The sequence below is a fragment of the Pongo abelii genome, chromosome 13 (genome assembly GCF_028885655.2).
Source record: "Pongo abelii isolate AG06213 chromosome 13, NHGRI_mPonAbe1-v2.0_pri, whole genome shotgun sequence".
Classification (NCBI taxonomy): domain Eukaryota; kingdom Metazoa; phylum Chordata; class Mammalia; order Primates; family Hominidae; genus Pongo; species Pongo abelii.
The window spans coordinates 118,339,791-118,361,149 of record NC_071998.2 but is presented as its reverse complement, the minus strand read 5'-3'; the positions used below and the strand labels follow the sequence as shown (position 1 = coordinate 118,361,149).

Sequence of the window (21,359 nt, the reverse complement as noted above, 5' to 3'; positions counted from 1 at the left end):
AATAATGATTCAGGAGGAGGAAGAAAAGAGAAAAGGCATCCTCCATATGCAATCTTTCAAGACTGGCTTTTTTCACTTGGCAATATGCACTTAAGATTCATCCATAACATAAAGATGGGAACAACAGACACTGGGGACTATTAGAGGAAGGAGAGAGAGTGTGGCAAAGGCTGAGAAACTACCTATTATTGGGTACTATGCTCACTACCTGGGTGACAAGATCATTCATACTCCAAAACCTCAGCATCATGCAATATACTCATGTAACAAACATGCACATGTACCCTGAATCTAAAATAAAACATGAAATTATTTTTTTAAAAAAAGATTCGGGCCAGGCATGGTGACTCATGCCTGTAATCCCAGCACTTTGGGAGGCCGAGGCGGGCGGATCACCTGAAGTCAGGAGTTCCAGACCAGCCTGACCAACATGGAGAAACCCCATCCCTACTAAAAATACAAAATTAGCCGGGTATGGTGGCGTATGCCTGTAATCCCAGCTACTCAGGAGGCTGGGGCAGGAGAGTCGCTTGAACCCAGGAGGCGGAGGATACGGTGAGCTGAGATCACGCCACTGCACTCCAGCCTGGGCAACAAGAGCGAAACACTGTCTCAAAAAAAGAAAAAAAAAAAAGATTCATCCACGTCTTTATATGACTTGATAGCTCATTCTCTCTTTTTTGGATGAATACTATTCCACTGTATGGATTTACCATGGTTTATTATTCATTTACCTTATCCAATGAAGGATGATATCTTGGTTACTTCTGATTTTCAACAACTATGAATAAAGCTGCTATAAACATTTGTGTTCTTTTTGTGTGTGTGGATGTAAGTTTTCAGATCAGCTAGGTAAATACCGAGGATTGCAATTGCTGGATTGAGTGTCTCATTTCACATTCCCACCAGCAATGAATAAGAGTTTGTGTTGCTTCAGATCTTTGACGGCAATTGGTGTTATCAGGATTTTTTGTTTGTTTTATTTAGACATTCTAATAGGTATGAAGTGTTTTGTATTTCCCTAATGACAAATAATGTTGGGCATCTTGTCATATGTTTATTTGCCATCTGCATATCTTCTTTGGTGAGGTTTCTTCAGATCTTTTGCCCATTTTTAAATTGGGCTATTGTCTTATCGTTGAGTTTCAAGAGTATATTTTGGATACAAGTCCTTTATCAGACATGTGTTTTGCAAATATTTTCTCCCAATCTGTGGTAAGTCTTTTAATTCTCTTTACCATGTGTTTTGCAGAGTGAAAAAATTTAATTTTCATGAAGTCCCAACTTATTTTTTCTTTCACGAATTGTGTTTTTGGTGTTTTATCTGATAACTAATTAACAAATCCAAAGTCATACAGGTTTTCTTCTATGTTTTCTCCTAAAAGTTTTATAGTTTTGTCTTTTACATTTAGGCCTATGATCCATTTTCAATTAATTTTTAGGAAAGGTCTTAGGTCTGTGTCTAGGTTCATTTTTTTTTTTACATATACACACAAATATTTAAATTCTTCCAGCACCACTTGTCCTTTCTCCACTGAATGCCCTTGTACCTTTATCAAAGATCAGCTGACCATATTTGTGTAGGTCTATTTATCAGCTCCATCGACCTATGGGGCCAATTCTTTCACCAATACCGTGCTATCTTGGTAACTGTAGCTTTACAGTAAGTGCTGAAATCAGGTAGAGTGAGTCCTCCAATTTTGTTCCTTTTCAGTATTGTGTTGATATTTGTAAAACAGCTTTCTGGGATTTTGATTGGGATTGCACTGAATCTATTGATCAAGTTGGGAAGAACTGACATCTTAACAGTATTGAGTCCCCCATTCCACATGAAGATGGAATATTTCTCTATTTATTTAGCTCCACTTTGATTTCTTTTATCAGTTTTTGAGGTTTCCACATTAACAGAACCTGTACATATTTTGTTAGAGGTGTATCTAAGTTTTATGGTTTTTTTGGTGATATTGTAAATGGTATTGTTTGTTAACTTCAAATTGCAGTTCCTCATTGCTGGTCTAGAGGAAATCAATTGACTTTTGTATACTAGCCTGTGTCCTGCAACTCTGCTTACTCATTTCTTAGTTCCAGAAGTATTTTTGGAGATTTCTTTGGAATTTTCTATCTAGATAATCATGTCACCTATGTATAAAGGTCATTTTACTTCTTCCTTTCCAATCTGTATACATTTTATTTATTTATTTTCTTGTCTTACTGCACTAGCCAGGACTTGCAGTAAGATGTTATACAGAACGGATAAGAGAGCACATCCTTGCCTTGTTTCCAATCTTAGGGGGAAAGTATTCAGTGTCTTACCATTATGTATGATGTTGGCTGAAGGACTTTTGTAGATGTTCTTTATCAAGTTGAAGAAGTTCTGTTCTATTCCTAATTGGCTGAGTTTTTTTTTTAATTATGAATGAGTACTGGACTTTTGTCAGATGCTTTTTCAGGTCAAATGATATAATAATATGATTTTTCTACCCTAACCTATTGTTCAGTGGATTACATTAATTGATTTCCAATTGCTGAAGGAGCCAAACACACCCGGAGCATATCCCCAGTGGGTCTTGGTGCTAATAAACTTTTAATACACATAAGCTATTATTAACACTATTATAGTGGTATAGCTAGCACTGGCATTTAGCTACTGAGGACTATGATATCTGTGAAATGCCACAGCGGAATTATAAAAAAAACAGAATAGCTATGGACACAACTTTATTCAGTTAACCAACCATGAAAAAAACAATCAAAGAATAAAACAAACAACAAGAAAACTCCAGGTTTAAGAATACTATTATTTCTTACAAAAAATCTACTTTTGCCACAAATTTCCCCTAAGTCCATTCATAGTTTTCTTAGAAGCCAAGAGTTTGAAAGAATCTTAGAGGTCCCATCTACTCCCTGCCCTGACAGCTGGATGGTGTTCTACCATAATAAAGCCCTTGTCTGGTCTCTGCCTCAGCCTTCATGGTTAAGAAACTTCCTTATATTAGGAGAAGGCCAACTGCCTCCCCATTTCCATCCCTTGGGCCCTGCACTTACTGACCAGGCCCCATAGATTATGTTTAATTCAGCTTCCCCATTAAGAACTCTTCAACTGCTTGAAAACCTTGATGACCTTCTCCCTGAGTCTTCTCACTCACAGATCCTCCACCTATCCCTGTATAACATGTTTTCTTTCCCCTACTCTTCTAGTCACTGTAATACTTACATGCCACTCCTGTATGATAATTCCCACCCTCACCCCTCATGTGAGGCACCCAGAACCAGACGTAACTATCCAAGAGTGGTCTGGATAAAGCTGAGAAAACCAAGATTACTACACACATATTAGAATGCCTAAAACACAAAATAGCTGACAATATCAATTGCTGGCAAGGATTGAAGCCACACACTCATTCATTGCTGATGAGAATACAAAATGGGACAGACACAATCTAGCTTGTGCTCCTAGGTATATACCCAGCTGATCTGAAAATCTGGCCGGGTGCAGTGGCTCATGCCTGGAATCCCAGCACTTTAGGAGGCCGAGGTGGGCAGATCACGAGGTCAGGAGTTCGAGACCAAACTGGCGAACATGGTGAAACCCCGTCTCTACTAAAAATACAAAAATTAGCTGGACCTGGTGGCGTGCACCTGTAATCCTAGCTATTCCAGAAGCTGAGGTAGGAGAATCGCTTAAATCCGGGAGGCGGAGGTTGCAGTGATCCGAGATCGTGCCACTGCACTCCAGCCTGGGCAACAGAGCAAGACTCCACCTCAGGGAAAAAAAAAAAAAGAAAGAAAACTTTAGTACACACACACACACACACACACACACACACACACGCAAATGTTTGTAGCAGCTTTATTCATAGTTGTCAAAACTGGAAGTAACTAAGTAACTGAGATGTCCTTCAGTAGGTGAATGGATGAACAAACCACGGATGGTAAATCCATACAATGGAATATACACATAGAAAAGAGCTGTCAAGACATATAAAGTAATATAAAGACATGGATGAATGTTAACTACGTGTCGCTAAGTGAAAGAAGTCCGTGTGAAAAGGCTCCATGTTTATGATTCCACAGCAGAGACAGTAAACAGCCATCAGGATCTGGATTGCTATCTTTCTCTCCATACCAATCCTGCCTTCTTCCTTGGGCAACTTCAACATCACTGCAAATGACCCTGGCTTCGGATCCCTTGAGCACTTCAACTTTAGCAACTAGACCTCCCTACCTCAGCCACCTCTTTCTTCTTGATTTCCCAGTCCTGCTCTACGTCAGAAAACTTCGGTTCCATCTGGGACCACAATCTTTAAACATTCTAGTCCTTACTCTCTCCTTGACCCCCACTGTGTCAGATCTTTCCTCTCACCATGTCCTGGATTCCCTGGCAGCCCTTTTCCTTGGCATCCTTTTCCTCTTAAGCAGACCAATCCCCTATCATTTGTCACTTCAGCCTTTTCTTTTCTTTTGAGACAGCATTTCGCTCTGTTGCCCAGGCTGGCATGCAGTGGTGCGATCTCAGCTCACTGCAACCTCCACCCTGAGAGCAAGTGATTCTCCTGCCTCAGCCTCCCGAGTAGCTTGGACTGCAGGTGTGCACCACCACGCCCAGCTGATTTTTGTATTTGTAGTAGAGATGGGATTTCACCATGTAGGCCAGGCTTGTCTTGAACTCCTGACCTCAGATGATCCACCTGCTTTGGCCTCCCAAAGTGCTGGGAATCCAGGCGTGAGCCACCACGCCCGGCCTACTTCAGCCTTTTCTTTGCCACTAGTTTAACTTCCCTTGCATCTCGATCCTTCCAAAAAATCTGCTTTGCCAACCCCTAAGGGGATGGGTCTAACCATGTGCTCTTCCACGCACCTACTCCTAGGCTGAGAAGTGCAACTAGAGAAAACCATCTACTACCCACATGCACTGGGGCCACTTAGAAAATCACAATCTCTATTTGATCTAGGCCACCATCACTGCCCAAGAGTCTTGCTGTATTTCCAGAGTCAGCTCTCTCTTCTTTCCTGTGAAGCAGCTTTTTTCAAACTTTCCCCAAACCCATCAATCTTCTCGCCCCACTCCTTCCCCCTTTCCCTCCCATTTCACTGACAAAGAAAAGCCATCACTTTCCTTGTATTGCACCTACAAATGGGTCTACATCTGCCCCTTTCCTTTCTGCTGACTCATCTCTTACAATGAAGAGGCACCCAGGTCTTCGCTTCTTCCACCTTTTCTGAGACTTTACCTCATTAAGTACTTCCTCTCTTTCCTCATCTTTAACTTTTCCAGGTCCACTGGCTCCTTCACATCCTTAAGGTTCCGCTCACTTCAAAGAAGAAAAAAACATGCAACCACCTCCCAGGACTTCTTTGACTCCTCCACTCTCCAGCCACTCCCTTCTCAGCTCCCCTTGGAGCCAGTGTTGTAAGAATCACTTACACCTGCTCTCTTCATTGCCTCACATCTACCACTCAACCTGCTACATCCCTGCAAAACTGCCCTTGCTGCTAAAATCAAAGGACTCTTTTTTAGCCCTGTCTTAGATGACTCATTCTGTAGCATTCCCTAATTTCTGAAACACTGATTTCCAGATACTGCCCTTTCCATATCACTGAGTGTTCTGCTCCCAGGCTGCTCTCTCTCTGCCTCCTGTGTGGCCTCCTCTCCTCTGCCCATCCCTTAAATATCAGCAATCCTCAGGTACTCACTTGGGCCTCTGTTTCTCCTTGGATGATTTCACTGACCCCGGCCCTTCAAATGCAGATGACTCCAATACTTGCATCTCCAGGCTGGACCTTTCCTTGACTTCCAGACTCAAATATCCAATGACCTCCTGCATACTTCATCCCACATGTCCAAACCTAACTCATCTCCAACTCTCAAAACTGCTCCTCCTTTGTGTTCACTGTCTCAAGGATGGGACTGCCCAAATACCAAAAGAGGACCCTCTTTTACTCTTCTTTGTCATTTCCCTCCATAACCAATCAATCACCAAGGGCTGTCATTTTGTCTTCTAATATTTTTTTGTGCCCAGCCAGTTTACAGCTCCTATCCCTCACGCAGATTGAAGGAACAGACCCCACTCTGGCCTGCCTTGCTCCTGCACATGCCTCTCCTCTGGTTTCCCCGTCCTAGCACGAATTCCCCTGGACTGGAATCGCCTCCATCATGTTTGCCTCCTACACTCGACTATGTGCTGACAATGGCAAGGGTGACAACTTGTTTATCGTTGACCCCCTGAACAAGCACAGAGCCTAGTACATATTCAGTCAATGACTACTGAACACATAAATGAATATAACTAGAGTTATGAGCCTCATATAAAAGGGAGTATTACACAATGAGGAAAGAGTAACTGTTTAGAGATAGCATGTGGAAGACAGGAGAATGCTAACATTGTCTCCCAGCCCTGTGATAAATTAGGTTTGGAAAAGCAGAAGTTTCTTTCAGAAAAGTGTTCAGAAAAAAACAGAAGGCCCCTTAAGCAGAGGAATTCGCCAGCTATGTAAATTTGAGCAAGTTGTTTCACTTTGCAGAGCCTCAGTTTCTTTATCCATGAAGTGAGTGTAAAATATCTATCTCATTAGGCACGTGAAAATTGAATTAGATAGCACGGGTAAAATGCTTAGCATACTATCTGACCCAATAAGTTCAGCATTAGTGCTCAATAAATGTTTTTAAAATAGTTTCGATTAAAGCCAAGAGGAAGCAGAAACAGTCACTAGGCTCATGAGCACGGGAGTTCAGAGGGCAGACAGGACTTGAGAGTGACAAGGTATCAACAGAATGGATTGGGGAGACAGCTCAGAGCAGACTGGAAGAGTACAAGAGAAAAGAAGGTCTATGATAACTATCTGTCTTCCTTTCTGGCCCTCATTTGTAGCTTCTTCCTTCCAGAACACCCTGATTTTCCTTGAGGAAATACATTCTCCATTCTCAGTCCATGTGGCCTAGGCCTACCGCCTCTCCTCCATAGGAAGGCCTGTTTCCAAGACCTGGCCAATCAGAGCTTCATGTCTTCCTGGTCAGAGTGATTATATCTTAACAAACGAGAAGGGCCACAAGCCAGGGCAATCTGAGCCACTGAGTCTCAATTCCAGGGCATCAGATAGAGCTACTGAAAAAGCAGCAGGTCTTTTCTCCTGAGGTTGCCCTCGGAATATGATACAAGTCTGGAATTGTTGCTAGCCATCCTGCAACCACAGGGGGAGGCTACCTGAGGGAACCAGCTCAGAGGAAAGCAGAACCTGGAGGTGGAGAGAGCAAGACCAAGTTCAGATGGTACTGTCCCCACTGCCTAGATTCAGCAATATTTGAAGTCAGTATCTCCCTGGATTTAGTTATTATACATAAGCCATGAAGCTCTCTTTTGTGCTTACCTGAGTTTGAGCTGGGGTTTCAGTTATTAGGAACTATAAAATGTGTCCATGAGAAAAGTTGGGAACATTTGGCCCTGTCCAATCTCCATGAATATAAAAAGGTCCTGAGACCCAAAGAGAGGAGAGGCCTTAAAGCAGGTTAGCAGCACAGCCTAGACTAGAACCACGTTTCTCCCAATTCCCTCTTCACTTCTTCCAAAATTTTCAGCATCTTTGTGATACAAGCCCAACCTTGCACTTAGGCCCAAGCCTGTTGGTCTGGTCTTAACCTTCCTTTTAGCTCATAGCTCCCAGTATTCTGCCCCTTTGTTTAAGCTTACATGGAATGTTTACTAAGTGTCAAGTACTGGGGTAACCCATTTATATTCATGATTCTTGTTTAGTCTTCAAAAACCACTTGAAATGATTCTTTCTGTTTTATAAATGAGGACTATGAGGCTGAGAGAGGCCAAAAGCCAACCCAAGATCATACAGCTAATAAGTTGTTGCGATAAGACTCACACCCAGGCCTGTTGGATTCCCTGAGACACAGTTTCTCAGTCTATTGTCCGCAGACCCATAAATGTCCACACATAAACTTCAGGAAGGCAGTGAACACCCTAAAATTAAATGCAAATTTGTATATCTCTGCAGTTTTCTAGAGGAACATTCATATGTGATACTGTCAGATTCTCAAAAGAACCCAAGACCCAAAAAAGACTGAGAACTTCTGTGCTACACGGTGTATTCCTTGGGGTTGTAACATAGGCTGGTTCATAAAAGACCTTTAGTGAACTTGGCCAAACTCTTCCATCTCAGCCACTCTATGAGCAAATCCCAAGAGACTCAGATCCCACAGAGAAGCAGGCAAGCACTAGCCACTGGGTTTCTGTTTGGCCACAAGAAGCCTCAAATCCCCTGGCAACCTCCTCCCAATCAGCTGATCTTCACATTTCTCTTTTCTTCTCCCAAAACATTCGGATGCTTACTACATGCCAGACATTGTGCTAAAGCTCTTCATATTCCATTTATTCTTCATAACAACAGTGCAAGGAGAGCACTACTATTATTCTCAGTTACAGAAAAGAAAGCTGAGGCTCAGACAGGTGAGCGACCTGCCTTCTTTTATTTGGAGTCTGATGAGTCTTGTTCTCACACATAAAATTCTGCCAGGAAGGGACGCCAGCGAGTTCATCCCAAAGAAGGCAGCCCCAGTGGCTGACCAGGCCTGGCCTCTGGCCAATTTTCAAACCAGAGCTACCAGGGCTATGTCCAGGAGCTGCTGGCTCTCTGACTGGCTGATGGGCCAGCAGGAAGACCATTTCCCAGAGCACTGTTTGAAAAAAATGTGACTTTGCTTCTGGCTCATTTCATCACTTGGTCTGAGCTGGACACAACACAATTGTTCACAGAAAAAGCCACACTGCCTTTGCCAAGTTGACCTGGCATCCACATGCAAAGCAGATTACATCAGAGCCCCAGCAGCCCCTCCTCTGGGAGCTCTGTGGCTGGTCAGAGGTGGGGACTGAGTTGGCTCCCAGTCAAATAGTTTTGTTAAGCAAACTATGAATTCCCTGACAAAATTCTCACACTTTTTTTTTTTAATTAAAGACTAAGCTCAGTTGAAAAGAGACGATTTTTCAAAACAAAGAAAAAAGAAGCAAAAGACTTTGGAACTTCTCTTTTCAAAACAAACAGTGTGCAGCCCCTACTCCAGATGCACCTAGGTCTTTCTTGGTTCCTACTATATCTCATCAAATAATAATAATGCTAATTCCAGCCTCAATCTTCAAACTACAAGCTGGTGCCTTTCTGAGGATCCTGCTGGACTTGGGGTGGAAGGTCAAGGCTGGAGAAGCCTGGAGAGGGTTGAGCAACAGTGATGCACAAGACCAAGCATTTCCGAGAGAGAAGGCCCAGCTGGAGAGAGGGCCCAAAGGGAATCCAGGCCCCATCACCCAGAGGGACAGTCATACATACTACACAACCTCTAGGCCACTGGCCTCATTTGAAACCAGAAAAATAAGAATGAAGGAAATCTGTCAACAGCACAATTTGGGGCTTTGGTTTGCATGCCTTCTCCTGAAGATCATGCAGGTCTGGCTGAGAAATAAGACACCCTGCCTCCCTCAGCTGATCCAAGTCTCCAATCATCATTCCAGATCTTCATACCTGGAGTACAGGTTCTTGTTGGACCAAGTCAGTTTAAAGTAGTGCAAGACCAGGGATCAGGCCATCAGGAATTCAAGAAAATTCAATTTAAAAAGTACTTCCTGAGCACCTCATCTATTCGTTCCATATACAGTTAATGAGGGTCTATGATATGCCTGACATTGGGCAAGGTGGTGGGGGACACAGTAATGAACAAGATAGACATGCTCATGGGGCTCCCAGCCCGGCAAGGAAGGTGGAGACTACAGAGTTATACAACATGAGGACAAATTATTAATAAAGGACCACACGGAGTACAGGGTACAATGTGGGGATATGTGACCTCATGTGGGCTGGGGATTCAGGGAAGACTCCTCGAAGAAATGACATTCAGGCTGAGATCTGATTGGAAGTTGAACAGGGAGGAAGGATTCTGGGCTGTGAAGACCACACACATGGGGCCTGACAGGACAGAGATAAGGTATATCAGTAAGAGAAGGAAGGCCAGGAGGAGGGAAAAGAGATGAGGCTGGAGGGGTGGACAGAAGCGAGATCCACCATGCTGAACCTTGCAAAGCGTATTAAGTACTTGAACCTTAGCTTAAGTGAAACTGGAAGTCACTGAAGTGATTTAAGCATAGGAAAGGTATGTTCAGTTCCACCTGCTCTGTGAAAATGGACCATAATGGCACAAAACTGGATAAAGGTAGGGGACTCAGGAAGAGAAGCTGGATCTGGGGCCAGGTGCCTGGGAGACAGCTTTGAGGGGGGCTCGCAGCCTATAGGGGACAGCAGCAGATTGCTCTCTGGATAGGCACATGCAAGGGGTGTTGCTTACCTGGTTAAACCTCCGGGTAAAGGCCACAACGTTAGGGGCAAGACTGTGTTTCTCCTTCTTACTCCATCCACAGCTGGCTAGTTCCTAGGAAGCACAGAATGAATTTCAACAGTGATTCTAGTTGGGATGCAAAATACACCAGGGGCATCAAATGGGAACATGGGCATGCATGAAGGTGGCAAAGGGCTGACACCTTGGCTGTTCCCATCTTTAGCAGGTGGGAGAGGAGGGCTGGGTTTGTAGGTGACGGTACAGCCTGGGACTACCAGAAGTGAGGATAAGTGGAATACTTTTCTCCACAACTCTGGCCATGTTTCCCAGGATTTCTGTGCGAAAAGAAATCCACTGCCACTCTGCCAGCTGCTCTAAGACCAGAAGTCCTTCTTACAATGCAAATTGTCTGACGGGCACAGAAATGTTTTAACCAGCAGAACTCATCCCCGCATAGTTGTGATGCCAGGGCTCCATTAAAAAATCTCAGATTTCACTGGCCACATGACATCATCCATTCCTGGTGTGAGGCAAAGTCTCAGTCCAAGCCTACTGCAATCAGAGAAGCTTCTGGTATGACCTCAGATTCTGTCCTGAAGTTGGCCCCTCCAATCCCTCATATAACCAAAAGCATGCAGAAGGAAAGGTCCCCTTTAATATCTTGTTCAAGGGCCTTGTCTCTTTTTTTCCACTAGGTTTAGCATTATAATTTGAAGAACGGAATTCTCTGGATTTTATTTATCAGTAAGGCTGGCTCTTAGCCAAGGGATGAAAGCTGGACACAATAGGAGCAATCTAATGAGATTACTTGGTGCTACAAAAAAGGACCAAGGAGAAGCCATCATCCAAATGCCCAGCATTCTCAGCGTGTGCCTTGTGGAGCCCTGACACAGACTAGAGGAAAGGTAGCAAAGGTTGCAAATTCTGAAATTCTCCACCTATAAGTTACAAGACTGCCTTTTAATTCCTACCAGGCCTCAGTATTACTAATAACATTGGTTTTTTGCCATTCACCTAGAGTTTTCATAAGATCTTTACTGAGAGGCAGCTGCCCAGCAGCTACAATAGATATAGATCAGCGGTCTCCTAGGAAAGCAGAGAGGGGAGCAGTAGGAACAGCCCAGGACAAAACTGGCCACTAGCAGTCACATCTGAAGGGCCACGCCTGTCAAACACACCTTAGGATCTGACAATCAGCTGCAGACAGGGGCTTGGTGGGAGCCTGGCTAAAGGCAACAGCAGCTCCTGGTCACAAGATGAATGCCCTGGACTTAGGAACACAGAGGAAGCAGCCAGGGGCCGAGACGCCTCTTCCTGGTGCCTCACTTCTGTCCTTAAGGTCACCCACACAAGAGAACACAAACAACCTGGAGCCTGCCATGTCCTTCACACCCTCACAACTTAGACTCAAGTAACAGCAATGACAACAGAATTCACTGGTGCTACCATTTAGCAAGAATTCCCCACACAGCAGGCGCTGGACAGAGCACCTCACCTATGTTATCTCATGTAATTCTTGCCACATCCATTTTAATAAAGAGGTTTCTTTCTCTTGGATGAATATTGTGACTCTACTTCTTTTCAAAAGCAGAGATGAGTCTCTTTAAGTTGTAGAAGTTACAGCTGTTTACTATGATTCTTCTTGTTCTGATGACATATATTTGCACTTGGTTTCTTTTTTTAATTTTTATTTTTGTAGAGATGAGGGTCTCACTGTGTTGCCCAGGCTGGTCTCAAATTCCTGGCCTTAAGCGATCTTCTTGCTTCGGCCTCCCAAAGGGCTGGGATTACAGGCATGAGCCACTGCACCCAGGCTATGTTCGGTTTCAAACGTATGTTTGACCTACCTCAGTTACATGTATACTATCTCCCTCTCTTTAAAACACATACTTGAATCACTTTGCAAATATATGTTATTATTGCCCTTTTAAAGTCTGTTTGTGAAGACAAAGGCCTCTCTCCCCAGTGAATCACAAAGCCAGTCCTGGAAAAGTATGGGTTTATAATCAAATATAAAACCCAACTCATAAAACTGATGTTTCAGGACTGAGGCATGGTTGTTGCCCAATTTCTAGCTGATAATTGCTCCCTTTGTATTTTTCCTGAATTTTCAAATAAATAGCAGAAGTCGTGTGTGTGTGTGTGTGTGTGCGCACACGCACGTGTGCATGTGTGAATTTAATTCAGACTCTGTGGTCTTATTTCCACACCGTAATAACTTCAGACAACACCCAGAAAGGGAGCAGTGTGGACCCCAGGGTCAGATCCTGGCTGGCCATACACCAGCTGCACGATGCTTATCTTCTCAGAACTTCTAGATTCTCATCTTAAAGTGGGTATGATACTAGATTTATCTGTGAAGCTCATTATAACAATTAAATGAGATTAAGACATGGAAAGCACCTAGCACGTGACAGGTACTTGATAAAGGTTACCTGCCTTCCTCTTCCCAGGGGCACGCTGCTGTTAAGCAACAAGGCAGTATTCAGACTCAGCTTGAACACCAAACATCTTCTTTTTCCCACACCATTCTCTCTTTACTGTCTTGAATTATTAACAAAATCTATTATTATTTCTCTTTCATTTTGCTGATATCATGCAGGCAGGAACCGGTTGGTACTTAATACATCTTCCCTAAATTTACTTGGTTTGAACATTTCTAAGACCCTAATTCAAAAACTCTATGTGGAGTTACTGGGTTTTAACAATTTCCTAAGGAACCTTTCGCACTGGAACGCATGTAACATTTAAAATTAAAACATCAGCAGAGTAAAACATTATGTTTGAGAAGTACTTTGATAAAATGGAAGAAGCAAAGGATTTTGAGCCAAAATATCTCGCTCTGAATCCAGACCATGTCACTTATTTCCTGGGAAACTCCAGACAAATTACCTCTCTCGGCATCAGTTCCTTCAGTACTAAATATGAAGATGCTGTAGCTAACCCCATAGAATTGTGACGGAGACTGAAGGAGGTAGAGCCTGACAAGGGAGGTGACATGCGGGGCACAGGGCCTGGCTGGCAGTAGATGCTCAAGCAGCCTCTGTTGAATGAATGAAGCATGAGCACTCCTCAGTGTGAAGACCTCCCAAATTCAGCGCAGAAGATTTATCACAATGTCAGAAGAAGTAAGACCATTCTATCTGTGCTAAAATAAGTACTGGGCCCGACCACTTTGGCGCAGTTCCTCTTCTATGTTTGGCCTTACAGGATTACAAGAGATTCCATCCGTGTTAAGTGGGTTTAGGAAAACGTGAAGTAATAGAACAACACTCTTCCAGTCACTAATGCCTAAAAAAGGTCCACACTGTGGAACCTATTTGAGTGTAATTTAGTTAAAATTGACCAGAGGAAACAAGGCTGATTCTAGAAGGCAGACAAGAGTTTGGGATGAGCTCAGTACGGCCCTGGTAGCTGTGTCTGTGGTGGGCCACTGAGCTGCCCAGGGACTGTCGCACAGCCCTTCCCATGGGCTCTGAGGCCCACATCTTGCCCAGGCGGTCCCTGGCCCTGACTTCGTGGCTGAGCTGACTGGATGTGAGGGGGCTAAGAGCCTGTGCAGTCCTTTGCCAGGTGCTGCTGAGACCTTCCTCCTGTCACCAGGGTGTTCCTCATGCTCATCAGGGAAAAACAGATGCTATGAGAAGAAAACTTCCTGTCACCAAACTTAAATGTCCTCGCATCCTCTCCCTCCTTCTGGCTTTAATGAAAGACGGGCTTCTTTCGCTGTCTTCCTGCCCCCATCCTACCCCTCTGCCTTCTCAGAGACCTTACTCTGATGCCCTCTGTCATCCCTGTACCTTCCACGTCTTCCTCTCCAATTTATCCTTCCTGCTAGCATTTTGACATGCATTAAGTTTCTCCCATTAATATTAATAACAATAAAAAACACCTCTCCCAGACCCTGTCCCCTCCAGCTCCTGCTCACTCTTCTCCCTTGCAAGAGAATGACTTAAACTCACTCCCCTCTCCTACCTGCCTTCCCTGCTCCCTGTTCCCCTGTAACTGTTCCTTCTCCTAAGACAACTTCCCAACTAGGAAATCAGTGCCCCTTCACTGGCCGCTCTTGGCCTCCACCATATCTGTTGTCCTCTGCCTTGCCTTTGCACACTGTGTTCTCCTGTTGTCTCCTCACCTTTCCGGCCCCTCACTCTTAGTCTTATTTTTCCGGCTGCTCTTTTCTTTTCTGACACAATCTCCACCTCAACTTGTCCAAGGTCATCTTCTACATTCTTCTATATTTCTCCCTAGAAGATCACATATACTGACTGTTGTGGCTTCAACTACATGTCTGTGTCCAGCCCAAGTTTCTCTCCTGAGCTCCCGTCCAGGATAGCCAGGTACCTCCTGGCCATACCTTCTTTGGCATCCCACAGACAACTCAAAATCAGTGGGCCCAGAACCAAAGGGGTACCTGACCAGCTGCCTTAAATAGAAAACACATAACAACATAAAATTCATTTAGACATTCACTCTGACAAAGAAGAATGTTTATCACAAAGACACTGTGGAAATAATCCCTAACTGTGCAAAAACAACTTAGTCTTAATACTCCCACCTGTAAACATTCCTAGGTGAAAGCAAGAATCAACACTGGTTTCAGCTGCCCCTGCAAAGCTGCTCTGGGCCACCCCACCATGAGGCTTACTCCACTAGCTGCCAGTTTTGTGCTTAGGGGTCTGGGAGTCAGATGCCTTGAGGTGGGCTGAGAAAGGCCCAACCCTGACCGTGTCTGGAGTCCATCAGGTAAGGCCTTGGGAAAGGAGACTGGGGAGTGGTGACAAGTCCTCTCTGAAGACCCCCACAGCATCTAGGCCATCGGGCCATAGGAAGCTGGCGTCAGCACATGGCCCTTCCACGTGTGCCTAACTCTCACTGCAGTCATCTCCAAATCATGTTCATCAAACGTGTCCACATGGAAAACGCATTGCCTCAAGGGCGAGTCACTACAACAGACCTCAGGACCACTGCCAGGCTGGTACCAGCCAACAGCACATCACCACTGTGCTCAATGGCTTTCTTCTTCCTCCTCCCTCCATGTTTCTCCCACTCTTCCCATCCTACCCTCTCACAGGAAGGAAAAAAAAAAACAACAGGAAAGACCTGCCAGATTTGCTTTTATAAATCATCTTCAGAAGAACTAGTGGGACAATTACACACCTAACCAAAGGAGTTCTAAAACACCCTAGGAGATAGGTGACCCAGTACTAAGGCAGTCAGGGAGACAGTGCCAGTTTTGGGGACCCGACCAGAGTGGGTGTGACTGGGGAGTAAGGCATTCAGGGCCTAGACTCTTGTGACAAGAGTTAAGAATGGGCTAAGGAGATGAGCAAATAATAGAGAGTGGCTGGCGTGTCCTTCAGGGACTTCCATGCCTTGTCACCCACAAAGAAGTCTAAATTCTTCTCTATCTATAGTTCCCCCGGGAGACCACATATACTGACTGCTGAGGCAGTAGCAAAGGTGCACGATGCCCACACCTTCCTTGTGTGGAAGTCGGGGGGGTCTAGAGGCCCAAGCAGGAGTAACAGAATTCCATGAAAGCTACCCACCTGGGATCTGGCAGAGGGGCTGGCTCTGGTCTCAGGAGTGAGCTCTGAGGGCACAAGGGTCACAAAAGAGAGGCCACAGCATATAGTAGTTAAGGACTTACATGGACCAGGGCTGATTCCCTGGCTGTGTGACCCTGGACAAGTCACTTAAACTCTCAGTGCCTGACTTTCTGCATCTGAAAAACGGCATTAATAATAGCACCTCCTTTGTAAGGTAGTTATAGGAATTAAATAGGCCGATATTTGCAAAGTGCTTAGAAAAAAATGATACATTGTAATATTTTTAATGTGCTTATTAAATTAAATAATGCTCACAGGGAAAGGCAGCGCTGAGCAGTGGGTGCAGGGGCTGAAAACCCAGGCCAGGAGAGCCCCTGGAATCAGAAGGAGGAGGCAGACAGGACAGCAGTCCCTGGACACTAGGACTCCAGTGGTGCCAGGATGAGAGCCAAGGCCCAGCCAGAGGGAAGCACCAGCAAGATTTATTGAGCACCTACATTGTGCCAGGAACTGTGCTACACACTCCAGAGGGACCATCTCATTTTATCCTCACAGAACCCTCACGGTGGATACAACTGCTTTGACCTCCAATTTCTAAATGAAATAATACGTAACAAGCAGGTAAATTAATTTGTCCAGACCACACAGGTAGTGGATGGTAGAAGTCATGGGAGCCCATCCTCACCACAGCCAGAACAGAGCTGCAGGCCTCACCCAGGGCTCCGGCAGGCTTGCAGCCTAGAGGAGAACTGGGTAACATGAAGGAATAGACCAAAGCAGAATCTGGGCAGGCTTCTGAGAGCACCACGCCTGAGTCAGGGCCAGTACAGGAATTGGGCTGCCATGGCCAGAATGGGGCACAGTGCCTCTGGCAACACAGGCAGGGCTTAAAAGACAAAAGGGATAGTAGAATCCAGAGTTTAAATGTCTACAGATACACAGGGAGCTCCTCCAGGGGCAGAGACTTAGGGATATATAGAATCAGTGTTTACTGAGTGTTAAAATGGCCTGCTAGACTCTGGGCTAGGGGACTTACATGCTGCAACTTACTGAATCCACAAACAAGACGATGAGATAGGTACCAATTGATGGATGAGACTATGAGGCTCAGAGAGATTGCCACATGTCTAAGGTCACATGGCTAGTAAGTGCTGGAACTGGGATTCAAACCTCAGTCTGATTCCAGAGCCCACGCTCTACATGGTGTCAGAAAAGTCAGAACTCAGAACAATCTGAGACTACAAAGCAGGCTAAGGGAAGCAAAGAAGCTTCTTGGTTCTTTTAGGCAGCAAACGTGCCATAGTTTATGGATATGCTAATTGGGGAGAATACTCATCTGGTCTGTTTCAGGGAAGCCTCAACCACTGGTGGGTGGGGGTCACATCCAGTACCACTAGTTCTCCCCTCAGTAAAATGTGCAGTTCCAGCAGATCCTAATAGTTATTAACAAAATACAAATGCTTGTATTTGTATATATTTCACTGTAAACACAATCAAATATCATCTTTTTCTATAACTCTTAATGAGACCATGAATCAAATATGTGAGAGAACAATGAAGTTAGTCCATGATTAAAAACAAGTTTCAAAAGGGAGATGCTGATCCCATCACCTGTGTCTGTGACAAACCCAAAACCACCTACAATTGGTGCCATATTAAGTTCAAAATGGGTTGCATGTTCAAATGACACCCGACATACACATTTGCCTAACATCACTCCCAAGACCCCTCTGACAAAGCACAGAAGTAAAAGATAAACCTAAACTAGGAATGAGAATGGAGTGGAGGGCACCACTACCCTTGTCAAATGAGAGATTTCAACACATTACTGGAGATCAGCACAGATTCTGATTAAATGAAAACAGAAAGTCTCAAGCTAGACTATGCCAGGAAGGGGCTACAGAGGTGGTGAAGTCAGGCTGCCTTGGGGGACCTCAGAGAGGCTCCTGGCTCAGAGTTATTAAGGAACAATAAGCAGAGGACAAATGAAAGGTCAGTGTACTGGACACTGCCTCAGCCAGCACCCCCACCCGCTGCCTGCTAGCATCCACCCCCAGGCAAAAAGTGGGATGGGAGAATTAAAGACTTCCATGCTGGAACCCACAGAATAAAGGTCGCCTCCTTTTGCTGACAGTTAGAAAACTGCACCCTGCATGCCAGTCCCCACCTTGTCATCCTGCAGTGCGGACAACCTGCTGTGTCTTGCCCAGGCCACTTGGCTCTCCCAGGCAGACTCCCCTCAGGAGAAAAGCCAGGGGAAAAAAGTCACAACACCTACACGCCACCAGGCATATTAGTTAAGCCAACAGAACGGAAGGAAAACCAAGGTAATAAATGACAACGACTTTGGAAGAAAAAGAGACAAAAACTTAGAAAAAAACCCCTCTAATGTACTTCGACACTGTCAAGAAAATGGAATGCAACAGACTGAAAAAACATTTTGTAAAACAAATAACTGATAGAAAAGAGACTTGTATAAAAAATATAAAGAACTGTTACAACAATAGAAGTCAAACAACCCAATTGTGATGGTTAATACTGTGTCAACTTGATTGGATTGAAGGATGCAAAGTATTGATCCTGGGTGTGTCTGTGAGGGTGTTGCCAAAGGAGATTAACATTTGAGTCAGTGGGCTGGGAAAGGCAGACCCACCCTTAATCTGGGTGGGCACCATCTAATCAGCTGCCAACGTGGCTAGAATATAAAGCAGGCAGAAAAATGTGAAAAGACTACACTGGCCTAGCCTCCCAGGCTGCATCTTTCTCCCGTGCTGGATGCTTCCTGCCCTCAAACATCGAACTCCAAGTTCTTCAGTTTTGGGACTCGGACTGGGTCTCCTTGCTCCTCAACTTGCAGACAGCCTATTGTGGGACCTTGTGATCGTGTGAGTTAATAATAAACTCCCTTTTGTATATATATCCTATATATATACAAAATTAGTTCTGTCTCTCTAGAGAACCCTAATACACCAATGTTTTTTAAAAAGTAAACCACATCTGTAATCCCAGCACTTTGGGAGGAGAGGCAGGAGGACTGCTTGAGCCCAAGAGTTTGAAACCAGCCTGCAATATAGTGCAACCCTGTCTCTACAGAAAATTAGGAAAAAACAAACAAACAAACAAAAAAACAAAAACACTTAGCCAGGCATGGTGGTGCTTGCCTGCAGTCCTAGCTACTCAGGAGGCTGAGGCAGGAGGATTGCTTGAGCCCAGGAGTTCAAGGCTGCAGTGAGCCATGATCATACCACTACACTCCAGCCTGGATGACAGAACGAAGACTGTCTCAAAAAAAAAAAAAAAAAAAAAAGTAAACAAAAGATTTATTCATACACTTTACCAGGAGGATGCGCAGATGGCAAGTAAATACAGGGGAAGGTGCTCTATGTCATTAGTCAGTAGGGAAATGCAAACTAAATGACAATGGACACCACATTTAGTTCAATCATCGCAAAAAGCACACATAAGTGACAATACCAGGTGCTATGGAAGATCAGAACAGCCATTTAGGAAAGCAGGTGGGCAGTTTCCCATCAAGTTAGGCACACACTTATCAACTGCCCCAGCAATCCCACTGGTAGGCCCAGCAATCCCATTGGGTAGGTATTTACCCAATACCAATATATGTCCACAAAAAACTTGTATGTGCATGTTTATGGCAACTTCATTCTCTATTTCCCCAGACTAGAAACAACCCGGATTTCCACCAGCTGGTGAGGGGATGAACAAATCATGGTACAGCCATATAATCCAATACTACTCAGCAATAAAAACAGGAACGACAGAGTGACACATACAACAGCGTACACGAATGTCAACAGTTTTATACCAAGTGGAAGAAACCACACAAGAAAGTATTATGATTTGACTTACATGACATTCTGGAAAAGGTAAACATGACACAGACAGGAATCAGATCCTTGGTTGCCAAGGACTGGGAACAGGAGGCAAACTGGCTACAAAGGGGCACACAGAACTCTTGGGGTTGATAGACAAGATCTCCACATGAGAACACTCATTCTTCACAATCACCAAACTGTTTACTAAAATGGGTGATTTTTACCGGATGTAATTAAACCTCAATAAATATGACGAAGGAAAAAAAAAGGAAAGAGTCCAACCATAGAGCATTGCAAAGGAAGGTCCTATAAAAACAACTGCGCAAAAGACTGGAAAACAACTAGTTCACACTGGACCAGGACAAAGGGCTGCTGAAGGGAAGCCTCTGGGGAAATATAAAAGCAATTAAAAATATAACACGAATCAAAATATAATACATACCCAGTATCAAGCAATCAGTGGATTAAAAGAAAAGAAAATCTACAGGTCTTGTGAGGCATATTCTCTTTTGAATGGCCCAGGGTTACTAGGGAATGAAACACAATCCTGGCATAGTACTTGGCTTGACTATGTGTAACAGTTACGTAGCCGTAATAGTAAGTGTTGTTTGATGGTTTTCAACTTTAAGAGTCCACCTAAGGAAAAATGTGATGAGTTTGGTGAAGCTCATTAATTAGGCAATGTAAAAGTGTAATCAACAGAAGGTGGGCAGTGGAGAACTGGAGGGAAAGCATAGGAAGTGAGCGGTCACAAGATACCACACAAAGCTGGTGAAACAAGAAATTCAGGCTTTGGTGTGCCAAATAAAATTCCAAAAGTAACCAGTAGAAAAAACAGTTTAAAGAGTGTACCTTTGGGGAGGGGACTGAGGTGAAGGTTTTTCTTCATAAGCTTTCCTGTACTATTTATCATGTACAAGATTACTTGGAAAAAATAATTTTTAGTAGATGACATATTACACATTGTAAACCTTGTAAAAATTAAAATTTGAAGTTGAGTAAATACTCTAAAATATGCCTAATTTTTATAAAGTCATAACCTGCTTATAATCTATCAGTGTCAACATTTATAAGTAACACACAGTTTTCACATGACCACTAGGTGCTTCTGTCCTTTTTTTTTTTTTTTTTTTTTGAGACAGAGTCTCACTGTCACCCAGGCTGGAGGGCAGTGGTGCAATCTCAGCTTACTGCAACCTCCGCCTCCCAGGTTCAAGCAATTCTTCTGCCTCAGCTTCCCGAGTAGCTGGGATTACAGGCACCCGCCACCATGCCTGGCTAATTTTTGTATTTTTAGTAGAGACAGGGTTTTGCCATGTTGGCCAGGCTAGTCTCTAAATCCTGACGTCAGATGATCCACCCACCTTGGCCTCCCAAAGTGCTGGGATTACAGACGTGAGCCACCGCGCCCAGCCCTGTTTCTATACTTTTTGATGGAGTAATCATGTGAAAATCATGACCAGCTGGACCTTAGGGAAACACACCTGTCCTACAGGAGAGCTGTTAAAGCTAGAATCAAGTGCATGCAGGTCCCCTGGTAGCAGAAGGAGGGAGCGTTAGCACTGAGGGAGTCAGAAAAGCTCACGGCTGGAGGGGAACTCACTGTGAGGCACTGTCCCAAGCCCTCCCTGGAACAAGACCAGCTGC

At 44.2% G+C, this 21,359-nt stretch overlaps 1 protein-coding gene across 16 annotated transcripts in view; it reads right to left on the bottom strand.

Moving 5' to 3' along the window:
• RALGPS1 (Ral GEF with PH domain and SH3 binding motif 1) overlaps positions 1-21,359 on the bottom strand; it is a 313,313-nt gene that overhangs the window by 181,337 nt on the left and 110,617 nt on the right. For all 16 annotated transcript variants that reach the window (XM_054520658.2, XM_054520645.2, XM_054520654.2 and 13 more), the window contains one exon: positions 10,334-10,417. In XM_054520658.2, the coding sequence (XP_054376633.1) occupies positions 10,334-10,417 (84 nt within the window). The remainder of the gene's footprint in view (positions 1-10,333; positions 10,418-21,359) is intronic.